Below are 12,768 nucleotides of genomic sequence, written 5' to 3' on the forward strand. Positions count from 1 at the left end.
TTGGGGAAAAGCAGACATTAAACAATGAATCACATAAATAATCACAATAGCACAAGTAATTGGTTACAATTGTGAGAAGTGTGGTGAACAAGAACTGTTTGGAATTATAGAAAATTTAGCTTGCAAGGGGAATTGAAGCCAGAGTGATGAGACCTGGCAGAGGCTGGCTGAGAACAGGCCAGGGCTCCCTGACTTCCCTTCCAGGCTCCTGCACAGTGATGGATGAGGAGCAGGCTGATGGTTTATTTCCCCTGGAAGCCACATTGCAGAGTTCCAAGGCTCCCGTTATTTAATAAAGAACACTGCATGTGTCCTGAGTAGATGGATGAGAAAATATTCCTGATGGAAGAACCATGTGCCTTCCCTGATATGAATGGATAGGAGAAGGTGAGGTAGGAAACAGATGTGGACCCACATCTGAACTATGGGTAGAGTAGAATGTATCAATCGTACTGTTGTCCTTCCTGAGGGCTGCAAAGCCCTGCACTGTGGGTATCTGCTGCCATCTGATGGTTTTGTCCTTCAAGGAAAATTTGGGTACACAGTATACAACATTCATAGTGAATATTGGATGCTAGAACAACCTTCTCAGTGTTCTTTTCCTGTACATATTACATCCAGGACTAGAAAAGCCTCCCCATACCTGAGGCCTCAGAACCTTGCAGTTTGGTCTTTGGGAATGGAATGTTGATTCCTATGGTGGGGAATAGGGCAGGAGGGAAAGAGAAAGAAGAGGGAGGGATGTTGAATCTCAAATCAACTTTGTTCAAATGACCTAACTCATTTCCTTTGTCTGTATTACTCTATACCACATAAGATTTACCTTGTAACCCTAACAATCTGTTTTGTATTTCAATGCTTCCTTTCTTAAGTTCTGTGTTTAAAAATAACTGTGATGCTGGGTGTAATGGCGCACGCCTGTGATCCTAGCACTCAGGAGGCTGAGGCAGGAGGATTGCCATGAGTTCAAGGCCAGCCTGAGCTACATAGTGAGGACAAGGCCAGGTTGAACTACATAGTGAGACCCTGTCTTAAAAACAAAAACAAAAATAAAAATAAAAAACAATTGTGGTGTGTTTTTTGAAGCATATTTTACATGGCTTCACAAATCTGATGCTTAGTGTTTCTTCTTTTTCCTATATCACTAAAACTGATCATTCATCCATCACAAAGGTATTGAAAGTGAATGGAGAGCTGGGCTTGGTGATGCAGGCCTGCATTCCCAGTACTTGGGAGGCTGAAGCAGGAGGATTGCAGTGAGTTCAAGGCCAGTTTGGGCTACATAGTGAGGTCAAGACCAGCCTGAACTACAAAGCAAGACCTTCTCTCAAAAAACCAAAACCAAAACCAACACACACACACACACACACACAGACACACACACACACAGAAGGTGAATGGGGCTTGAGGAGAAAGGGAAATTATTTTATTCACTATATATTTCACCTTTTAAAATTTTTCTACCTACCATGCCACTATCATTTAAAAGCAATGATTTTGGCCAGGTAGGCCCTGGAAGTCTTAGGAGGATTGCAAGTTCAAGAATAACCTGGGCAAGTTAGCAAAAGACCCTGTCTTAATATAAAAAATAAAAAACAGGCTGGGGATGTAGTTCAGTGAGAAGGGCCTGGATTCAATCCCAAGTACAGCAAAAATAAAATTAAAATAATGATTTTGGGCAGCAGATGTAGCTTAGAGGTAGAGTTCTTGTATACCATTGCATAAGGCCCTAGAATCAATCCCCAGCACTGAACAAAACAAAACGAAAACAAAAGCAACTATTTATTTTCTTTAGGAAACTTCCATTTCCTCCCCCGCCCCCCCAACCCTAACCCTAACCCCGGTGCCGGGAATCAGGACTTTGCACTTGCTAGGCAAGCACTGTGCCACTCAGCTAAATCTCCAGGCCCTAAAGACAACTATTTAAAAAAATGCCTTGGGTACTTCTTTCAATTGGGCATTCTGTGGATGCAGGGTCTTGCACACAGGTCTCTTCCTTAGCCCTACAGATGGCAAACACTATATGTTCCAGAACCCATACGCACCCAGATCTCCTTTTTGACAGTGAGACCTCTCAGCCTTCGGTCTGTCTGATAAATTTACCTAGGGAGGATCTTTTATCTCTGGGTGGGGCTGGTTCTGGGTATTATATTTGCTTTGGGTCCATTCTGATGTGATCTCGAAGCGAGCATGCTGTGATATACATATATAATATATATGTTTTTCTTTTCTTTTTTTTGAGACAGAGTCTCACTCTGTAATTCAGGCTGGCCTTGAACTCACTATATAATCCAAGCTGGCCTCCAACTCGTGGTGATTCTTCTGCCTCAGCCTCCCAAGTGCTGGGATTACAGGCCTGTGCCGCCATGTTAAGAAAAATATTTATAAAATTTTTTAAAATGTCTATCTCACTTACTAGCTGGTATTCTATACTAGAGCAGGGACCCTGTCTTTTTTATTTTTTTTAGCGTACCAGTTTTATCCCTAATCCTTGGTACATTAAGTAGGGGCTCAGTAAATATTTATTGAGGGAATAATTGTGTACCATTTGTGTCTATATGTACTTCAATAGCTACAATTTGTCAGCGAGACTGAGGTGACATTTATCTCAGATTCTCTGAGGATATGAGAGTGTATGTGACAAGCTTGTGTCTTTGCATTCTGGCTGCAGTTTCTGCCTGGAACCCGGGAATCTGATGAGGTACTTCAGAAAATATTTATTAAGGATCCATCATATGTCAGAACTTGGATAAGGCCTGGCTCAAAAATGTCTTTTCCCTATTCTGGTGAATTTGGAGTCGACTTCCTGGAAATGAGATTTCAAGAGGATAAACTGTAGATGCCAAATTTCCGGGTGTGTGTAAGAGGCTCCGCCTCTAGGCGGGCCGCTTTTTTATTTTTTATTTTTTTTAGTTCCGGAACGTTTCTTCCGCTTCCCTCCACGTTTTCCTCCGGAGTCTTTTGAGCGACGAGCACTTCCGACATCTCCCGGGCCCCTGGTGCGGTCGTCCTGTTAAAGCCAGCCTCTCGAGTCGCGTGCACCGGCCTGGTCACTCGTAGCGTCGCGAACCTCGGTTTCCCGGTCTCATGGCCGGCCTGACCTTGTTTGTGCGCAATCTGCCGCCTTCCGCCCGTAGTGAGCAGCTGGAAGAGCTGTTCAGTCAGGTGGGGCCGGTGAAACAGTGCTTCGTGGTGACTGAGAAAGGTAGGGGGGGGGCCGAGCGAAGAGACTGGGGTTCCTGGGGGGCGAGATGGGAGTGGGGCCACCGTCCCAAACTTTAGGGAGCCACTAGTCACCTTCCCTAAGTGAAGGAACTGGAGTTTCTTTTCCCACCTGACTGCTTTAGATGGGCCCGTAGGGTTGGTTTATGAAAGGCAAAGCATCAAGTTTCTGTAGCGCTTTCCGTTTGTTATACACGTTTACATATGTCTTATTTTGTAATAATGAAACTTTTTAACAGTTAATAAAGCATCGGTAAGGCTTATTGAGGGCTAGTTGATTGCAAGGCAAGGTGCTTAGTTTGACAGTCTTATTGTAGAGCCTTAATCCTATTTTGCATGCAAAAATCTAGAACTTAGGGAAATTTAGTAACTCTGAGTTCCTAGAGCTAGGAAGTCGCAGACCCAGAATTTGACCTTCAGGCTTGAATCTCTTAGCCAGTATGCTGTGCATTCGTTCCTCTGTTCAGCAACTACTTACTGAATGCCTACTATGTCCTGGGGCACTGTTGTAGGTCCTGGGGATACAGCAGGATGCAGCAAACTGGAAATCCACAGCCAGTAAATAAGCCAACTACGTAGTGACAATGGTGATGAATACTATGGAGAAAAATAAATCAGAGAAGGGGGATAGGGAGTCTGCTGTATGTAAGAGAGCTGCAGGGACAAGAGTAGTAGTATGGATAGGTTGGCCAGAGAAGCCCTGACTAAAGTGAGAGGGTGAATTTATGTCTTTCAGGCAGAACAGTCTAAATGGAAGAAACAGCAAGGTCAAGGATACTGTAGCAGTCTGGGCCCTGTAGCACATGCCTGCAATTCTTGCTACTCAGGAGACAAAGGCAGGAGGATTGAAAGTTTGAGGCCAGCCCAGGCAATTTAATGAGACCTTGTTTCAAAATAAAACTTTTAAAAAGGGGGCTAAAGGTGTAGCTGAACACTAGACCACTCGCTTAGTTTATACGAGGCTCTGGATTCAATCCTCAGTACTAAAAAAAGGATATTAAAGCAGGCGTGTGACTGGTATATGGGAGAAGTAGCAAGGAGGACAGAGTGACTGGAGTGAAGTGACTGAAGGGAAGATAAATAGGAGATGAATTCTAGAGTACCAGATCACATAAGATCTTGTAGGCCATTGTAAGGACTTTGGCTTTTACTATGTTTATGGGAGACCATTGGTTTTAATCAGAGGCCAGTAACTATGACCTGGTTTACATTTTGAAAGATTCTCTCTGAATGCTGTGTGACAAATAGACTATTGGAAAATAAGACAGGAACAAGGAGACCAGTTAGTAGGCTCTTATAGTAATCTAGTGAGAGATCAGGGTTTTGGACCAGGACAGTGCAATGGAGGTGGGGAAAGTGGTTGGATAATGGACGTTATTTGAAGGAGAGGATTTGCTGATTGGTCATAGGAAAAAAAAAGGAGTCAATTCTGATTCTAAGGTTTTTGGCTTGAGCCACTGGAGAGATTTACTGAGTTGTGGAATACTGTATGCATCATACCACCCAGGATGGAGGGTTGGAGAATTACAAGGATTGTAAAAGCATTCTTTCCTCTTACCTTAACTGTCAAGGGGAACCCAAGATAGGTACCTGAATGTTATTCAGAGTATACATTAGCTCCCTCCCAAGTTGCCAGGCTCTCTGCAGGTGGCTGGCTCTTTGCCTTTCAGCAGTATAACTGATGAGAACTGGCATCTCATGGACTCCTCTCTCCCCCTGTATTGTATATGAGTACGTGAGTAGCCAGTATGATATGTGCTAATAATCAGCCCATTTGACTTCTATTTGCTAGTAAGAGAAGTTATAGTTAGGATCATCAATGTGGTTCTGGCGGTACAAGCCATACCACCTGCCTGGTTCATTGTCATTCTAAGTATAGATATAAGTGAATGAGAGGAAAGTGTCAATACATTAAATTTTCTTTCTTTTCTTTCTTTTTTTTTTTTTTTGATACTGGGGATCAAACTCGGGACCTTGTACTTGCAAGGTAGGCAGCAGAACCACTGAGCTAAATCCCCAGCCCTACATTAATTTTTCTTAAGCTGCAGATTATTACCCATTAGTAAGTCTTGAGTGGGTTGTGGCTAGAATTTATTTATTTGTTTATTTATTTATTTTGAGAAAGGGTATCACTATGTAGTCAAAGCTGACCTTGAGCTCTATTATGATTCTCCTGTTTCAGCCTCCCAAGTGCAGTTATTACAAAGTGTGCACTACCACATGTGGCAGAGGCTAGAGTTTTTAAAAATGGGGCAGGGGATTAGCTCAATGGCACTGTTCCTGCCTGGCAAGCACAAGGTCCTGAGTTCGATTCCTGGTATCAATCAATCAATAAATAAATGAAGTAGAGTAAAAGGAATACATATATAGCAAAGGTTAAGTATTTGTAAGACTTTTCTGTGAGTTTTGTATAAAGAATTTATGTCTTTACTGGTTCCAGTATAGGAACCCTTACTGTGGGTTATCAAAACAGTTTGAAAAATAACTGCTATACAGTGCCAGATATGTTCCAGGGAAGAACAGACCATGAAATGGGAATTCTCTTTTAAGTCCTCAGAATATAGGCCACATGTAATCTTGCTGACCTTATGGACTTGGTCTAAAACCTTAACAGCATCTCTTATTTCATTTTTGAGAAAACTGTACTTTCCTTTCCAGACAGCTGAGATGTATTGGAAAGAGTGCTGCATTCAGTGGGATGGGTGGGTGAGGTGAGGTTTTCCTTAATAGTAGTGGCACGTCATCCAGCCTCTTAAAGATAGGATGGTTTCACAGGACTGTTGCAAGGGTTCTAGTTGTAAAAGTTGTGAGAGTGCTTTGTGCAGATGTAATTATTAGTATGTGCTTTTATTTGGGCACTGAACTTCTTCACATTTGAACTGCTTTATTTTTGGTTGTACTGATCAGGAAGTGCCTTGATTTTTCTTGTTTTCTGAAAGGTGAGTGGGCAGGTTTTTGAGAGGGAGTTTCAAGAGAAAAGAAATCAGTCTCCATGGCACAGTATGTTTTCTTGGTGCTGAATGTCAACTTTAAGCAGTTTTGAAAGAGAAGCAGGGCACTCAAGCTCTTGTTTCTTCTGTGGTGGTGGTGGTGGGGCAGACTTCTTGGTCTGGCTTGTTCCGTTTGATACATTAAATTACTTAAAATTTTACTACACAAAAAATACCAAGGAGGATTACATTTGATATTTGTAATTATTTATTGTTTGGTTCTAATATTCTCTGTGGAGTTGGTAAGAAAGAATAAACTGACAACTAACATCCTTTACATCATTCACTTAGTTTTCCTCTATCTCAGATTGTTTTTTGGAAAGAAAGGATGGTAATATTTGCTTTACCTACCTTGGACTGTCTTGAAGATAAAATGAGGTCAGTGATTTATAGCTGTTTTGTAAAGGTTTAATTTGATACTGAATAGCTAAGGCTTTGGTAATATCTCCAGATTCCCAAAGCAGTGCTTATTGTTTGAGGTTCTTTTTTCAGAGTTTCAGGGATTTATTGGAGATCTATTCTAAGGAAGGACTGCATTATTTATTCTGACTTTTGAAGCTACCATACTTACTTAACATTAGGCGAGGAGAAGAAGAGGCACTAGCAGCAAGACACTAAATTAGGAGAGGAGAGGAAACCTAACAGTTTCGGAACAAAGTGCGGAAGGAGCTACTGATGTTAGCCTTATTTTGTTCCCTCCTGAGACTTTTGGTAAACTGATCACAGTATGGTTTCACAGGATGTCTGCTTGCTTAGGCTTTGAGGATTTCCTGGTTTAGTGTACTTGGCTTCTGATTCTCTGTCCTTTTCACCCCTACTCCCTTCTTGCCTTGTTCCAGGGAGTAAGGCATGTCGAGGCTTTGGCTATGTCACTTTCTCCATGCTGGAAGATGTTCAGAGGGCCCTCAAGGAGATCACCACCTTTGAAGGTTCCAAGATCAACATTACTGTTGCCAAGAAAAAACTGAGGAACAATTCCAAGGAAAAGAGGAAAAATGGTGAGTTTCTAATAACTGAAGAGAGTGTTCCTGCAGGGTGAGGAGCAGCACTGTGAAAGTGAGAGCGAGGCAGGGTAGAGTGGGGGATAGTGTCTAGATCTTAGAGCGCTCTGCGTTTCTTTTCCATATCCAAATCATCTGACATATTTGGATGCTCGTTTTAATCCTTTGCTTCCATCTCAGTCTGAAGAATCTCATGTTTGTGGATACGGCCATGCTTAACCCTGTAAATGCCATCTGTTACTAGTAGCCTTTTCTCTCTGATGGCTCTCCAGAAGTGGGTGGTTTTAGAGCACAGATTCATCCCATGCTTTTTTTTTTTTTTTTAAAGAAAATTCAGAGTCTCCAAAGAAGGAGCTGAAGACTAAGAAGGCCAAAGTGGCAGATAAAAAAGCCAGATTAATTATTCGGAACCTGAGCTTTAAAGTAAGTGGTGAACTAATACTGTGTGTGGTGAAGGTGTTGGAACCAGTGCATGCTCACTGGTGGAACTCTTCACTAATGTGGTATTGTTGGGCCTGATTCCTCTGGGAATGAACCTCAGCCTATTGAATTAAGAAAATGGCCTTAAAAATTTAGTAAGGACACTACATGTGAAGATGCCTACTTTGCGGGAAACTGGCACAGAGAAAGGGAGTTGAAAAAGCTCTCTGGTGTCTGTCTGTTTGGCTTCATAGATACAAAGTAAGGTGTCCTCCATTCAGAACTGTTTGGTGTCCTAGTCTCCAAAGTAAAAGAGTAAAATGATTCAGACTTTTCCTAATATATGAACTTAGTAGGTGGTGTTTTATGTTTATTTGTTGTGATATTTTTCTTTTTTCAAAACTTTTGGCTTTAGTGTTCAGAAGATGACTTGAAAACAGTATTTTCTCAGTTTGGAGCTGTCCTTGAAGTAAACATTCCAAGGAAGCCAGGTACTAGTATACTTTCATTTTATGTGGATTAGTTTGGGGTTATTTAACCTGTCTTTTTCCCGTATTGCCTTGAACTAGAAATACAGCATTTATGTCATGCTCTTCATGAGCCCTAGATAATATGGTATTTTGAAGTATCTGGCACAGTGCTTGACACATAACTCAAATAACAGTGCTGTTCCTGTGATGGTATTTTTAGATAGATCACAGTTAGTTTTAGAAGATTAGTTACTGTTGGTATTAACTGTCCTCAAACCTCAGTGGGTTCACTCAGCAAGAGGATACTGTATAACAGTGGTGGTGAACCTATGACATACGTGTTACTTGTTTTTCTTTTAAGACCTAACATGTTAATGTCTGAGTTGTTTTTTCTAAACTAGAGCCTTAGTATTTGGGATTAATTGCATTGTTGGTACTTTGATAAATAAGTGGGTTTGGGTTGCAGTTTGGGCGCTCAGTCTCTAAAAGGTTCCCTCACCATCACTACTGAATAACGTATTGCTTTGGAGAAGAGACTTTGTGACTGGCTCTCAGGATTTGGGCTGTTTTGCAGCTTGGTTGCTGTAATTTCCTTTGTAGTGTTCTGTTGGCTCCCCCTTGCTGCCTGTAACGTCTTTGTACATTTCATTTATACACAGATGGAAAGATGCGTGGTTTTGCTTTTGTTCAGTTCAAAAATCTCCTAGAAGCAGGAAAAGCTCTCAAAGGCATGAACATGAAAGACATAAAAGGTGAGTTTTCTATACCCGTACCGTTGGCCCAAATATTTCTGGTGTTTGGTGTTTGAATTAACATAGTAACCTATTTTTTACATTTTCTAGAGGTGTTTGCACTAAGGAGAGTTCATTGCTAATATGTAAGCATTTAGAAATACAGTGGTACCTCAGTTCATGAACTTTTGCAAGCTTGCAATTCAGTTGCAGCCAAAATTGTAGAATGAATTCTACCACCAGAATTGTGGAAAGAATTAAGTTCATGAACAGAGGTACCACTGTATTTCTAGTATCTGATTTAAGTGTTAAACTTAAGAACCCAGACCGGGATTCTTTTATTTGGTGAGACTATCCTTTAAATTTTTTTACTGATTATTTATTTTGTATTTTTATATGTCGTACTGAGGATTATCCCCAGGGCCTTGCACTGTGCTACATCTTCAACCCCTTTTATTTTTATTTTGAGATAGGAATCTAGCTAAGTGGCTGAGTTGCTCAGGCTGGGTGTCTTAATTACTTTTTTTCTCATTGCTGAGACTAAATTCCTGACACCCAAAGTTTAAGGGGGAAAGGCGTATTCAGCTCATAGTTTATAGAGGTATTAGTCCATAATTGGCTCGCTTCAAGGCAGGGTGGCATGGCAGAGAGGCATTGCAGAGGAGAAATAGTTCATGGCAGGCGGAAGATAACAAAGCAACAAAGGACCAGATAAGCCTCTTTCTGTCCCTTATATTTTATCCAGGCTACTGGGATTATGGTGGTGCCAAACCAATCAATGGACTGATTTAGTAATCATCCACCCTTAATCTTAGCACCTTTAATCCTAGCATTGCACCATGAATCAGTCACACACCTGAGATCCAACCACCTCTGAAAAAGCCCCACCTATGACTGCTTAAGGCTCTAGGAGGACATCTAGACATAACCCGTAACACTGGGCTTGAACTTGTTATCTTCCTGCTTCAGCTTCCCAGAGTGCCATCACACCCACCTTAACCTCATAATGAATGGTGTGTGCCATCACACCCATCTTAACCTCATAATGAATGTCCTGGAAATAATCACTGATAGATCAAGTTAGTATCTAAGTTCTTTCTTCTTGGTTGTGATACCTGCCCAGCATGGGCTATTTAGACTGTCTAAGAATACCCTTAGTATTGATTATCAGATATTGTATCTAAAGAATAGATTAGCCTAGAAGCTTCCTGACTTGTGACTAGGGTATCCATTATTCCAGAATGCATTTTTTTGGTTTGTTCTTGCTTTTGATTTTTGGTATTGAGGATTGAACCCAGGGCTTTGTGCACGTTAGGCAAACACTGTACTGCTGAGCAACATCCCCAGCCCTTTTTAAATAATTGATGTTATTTTATTAAGGCTTAATCTTTTTTTTTTTGGTACCGGGGATCAAACTCAGGTCCTTGCGCTTGCCCAGCAGGCGGCAGAACCACTGAGCTAAATCCCCGGTCGATGTTATTTTATTATCAGATAGTCTTACTATCCACGCTGGCCTCAGCCTTAAAGTCCTCCTGCCTCTGTCTGGCTCCAGAATGCCTGTTTTGCTCCTTGCTAGTCTAACTGGAAAATTACCCCTCCCTTTTTTCCCCACTACATCTTATCCAAAATGTGGCTTTGTAGAAAGGCTAAAATCCTGTTCATTGTTTAAAAAGGCAGCTACGGAGAGCTTTATGTAATGACCCACAACCTCTGAATTGGCATTTCTTGTCTCCACTGCTTCCATTACTTTCTGCACTCTTTTTTTTTTTTTCCCCGTACCAGGGATTGAACTCGGGACCTTGTGCTTGCAAGGCAGATGGCAGAACCACTGAGCTAAATCCCCTGTTACTTTCTTTGATGGGTAGGAAGTCACTCTCAGGAAGTGGGATGTTAAATGGTGGAAAGGCTTTATGACACCACTTTTCTGTTTGACAGGGAGAACAGTGGCAGTGGATTGGGCTGTGGCAAAGGATAAATATAAAAATACACAGTCTGTTTCTGCCCCAGGTAAGGTACGGTAGTGTCAGGTAAGAGGTAAGAGTGTGGAACCAAGTCTTGTATTTATGTTAAAAGAGAACCTGCTTGTAAGAGAGTGGGGGTATCACCAAATTAGCCAAATCACAAAATTAGCCAAACAAACAAGATAGAGCATGTAGGAAAAACTGGATTCCTGCAGGTTCAGAAATGAGCCCGGGGCCATGTGTCAATCTGTATTGGACCATCTGGTAATCTAGTGCCAAAACATAGTATCTTTTGGGTCCTAGTCTACTCCTAGGGTGTGCCTGTGAGTGAAGAGAGGCCTGAGTTCATTGTTCCTTCCACTCGTTCTCCTTTTCCAGCTTTTCATAGGAGTGGTGAAACATTAAGAATAGAGAAACTTAAAACTTGAGTTTTATTTAGAAAACAATTGGCTTTTAAGCCACTGGGGTCTGGGAGAATAGAACTTGCTGAGATCAGAGTTTGTGGGAAGGCCTCAGGGTGAGCACTATGCTGACTGTGTTATACAGGTGGTGTGCTGTTTGCAGAGGCTCAATTGCTATTTCTCTCACCCTGGGGCAGGTTAACCTCAGGTGTTTGATGAATGGAATACACTTCAAAGGAATCTGGGCAATGAGGGCTTTGGTTTTGTTTTTTTCTTTTTTCTCTCATACTTTCTCTTACATGTAATCATTTCGTGGGGATTGGTTCCAGGACTCCCCTCACATACCAAAATTCTTGAGTGCTCAAATTCCTTATATAAAATAGTGTAGGTTTGTGTAGAACCTATGCACATTCTCCTGTATGCTTTTAATATCTCTAGATTACTTATAATTCTAATACAAAGTAGTACTATGTATGTACTTGTTATAATGAATGGTTTAGGGAATAATGACGAGAAAAAGGTCTGCATGTTTAGTACAGATGAAATTTTTAAAAAATAATTTTGATCTTTGGTTGAATTTGAGGATGTGGAACTGGTAGATATGGAGTGCTGACTGTACAATAAAATATACATGAAATTCTAAAAAACTGAACAAAGTAGAAACTTGGAGTATTACTCCTGTCAAAATAACCTTGTTTTGGATATTAAATGGATTGCTAACTTTCTCTATCTTCCACCATAGGTGAGGAGAAGTGCTTTGAACTTAAGCATCAGGGGTCAGTTAAAAAGAATGGCAGAGCAGAAGAGAAAGAAGATAATGATGGAGATGTTGATGTTGGGGTTGATAGTGATGATGGTGATAGTGATGAGGATGAAGAGAAGGAGGAGAATAAAGAATCAAAGGTGACCAAACATGTGCATGTTCAGAAGAGGTAAGCTGCTCAGCCTGTCAGGGATAGGAAAACCCTCCTGTCTTCCCAGCCCCCTCCGCTGCAGAGTTGACATGTGTTGTGAAGTTGAGTAGCCACTGTGTCACACCCTTTGTTCTGGCTGTGCCATTGCAGAGCAGTCAAGAGAGCATTCCCTGTAGAAAGCAGCGATGAAGATGATTCACATGAGGACACTGACCTGGAGGAAAGAGGTAGCATTGATAGTGAGGAGGAACTGGTACCAAGTGACAGCAGTGCTGAAGAACAAGAGGATAAAGGTTTGCCTGGGTCTTTAAATGTGTTACTGAGAAATGCACATCAATTCTGTGCTCAGCTGCCTCCCCCACCTTTTTTGTTTTTGGCATACTCTAGATTGAACCCAGGGCCTCTAGATTGTAGCCAGGGCCAGCTACATCCCCATCCTTTGTTATTTTTTATTTTGAGACAGGGTCTCACTAAGTTGCTATGTAGTTCATGCTGGACTACTAGTTCAACTTGTGATCTTCTTGCCTCAGTCCCCCAGAGTGCTGGGATTTCAGGCATTTACTACCATGCTTGGTTTCAGACCTCTTTTTATTTATTTATATATTTAAAATTTTTTTAAATTTTAATCTTTTTTTTGGTACCGGAGATCGAGCTCGGG

The 12,768-nt window shown here is 41.4% G+C and overlaps 1 protein-coding gene across 3 annotated transcripts in view; it reads left to right on the top strand.

Annotated features, from left to right (window-relative positions):
• Window positions 1-2,963: 2,963 nt before the first annotated feature.
• The window catches only part of Rbm28 (RNA binding motif protein 28), a 30,641-nt gene continuing 20,836 nt past the window's right edge, over window positions 2,964-12,768 (top strand). The window contains exons 1-8 of one of the 3 annotated variants that reach the window (XM_021237583.2): window positions 2,964-3,205; window positions 7,052-7,210; window positions 7,542-7,636; window positions 8,049-8,124; window positions 8,763-8,855; window positions 10,770-10,841; window positions 11,939-12,128; window positions 12,261-12,403. In XM_021237583.2, coding sequence (XP_021093242.1) covers window positions 3,088-3,205; window positions 7,052-7,210; window positions 7,542-7,636; window positions 8,049-8,124; window positions 8,763-8,855; window positions 10,770-10,841; window positions 11,939-12,128; window positions 12,261-12,403 — 946 coding nt within the window. In that variant the 5' untranslated portion in view covers window positions 2,964-3,087. The remainder of the gene's footprint in view (window positions 3,206-7,051; window positions 7,211-7,541; window positions 7,637-8,048; window positions 8,125-8,762; window positions 8,856-10,769; window positions 10,842-11,938; window positions 12,129-12,260; window positions 12,404-12,768) is intronic. The other 2 variants (XM_004856399.4, XM_004856400.3) reach the window with 2 other exon arrangements.

Source organism: Heterocephalus glaber, unplaced genomic scaffold (assembly GCF_053883595.1).
Source record: "Heterocephalus glaber isolate CG9 unplaced genomic scaffold, H.glaber_assembly_v1.0 deba00000546, whole genome shotgun sequence".
Taxonomy (NCBI): domain Eukaryota; kingdom Metazoa; phylum Chordata; class Mammalia; order Rodentia; family Bathyergidae; genus Heterocephalus; species Heterocephalus glaber.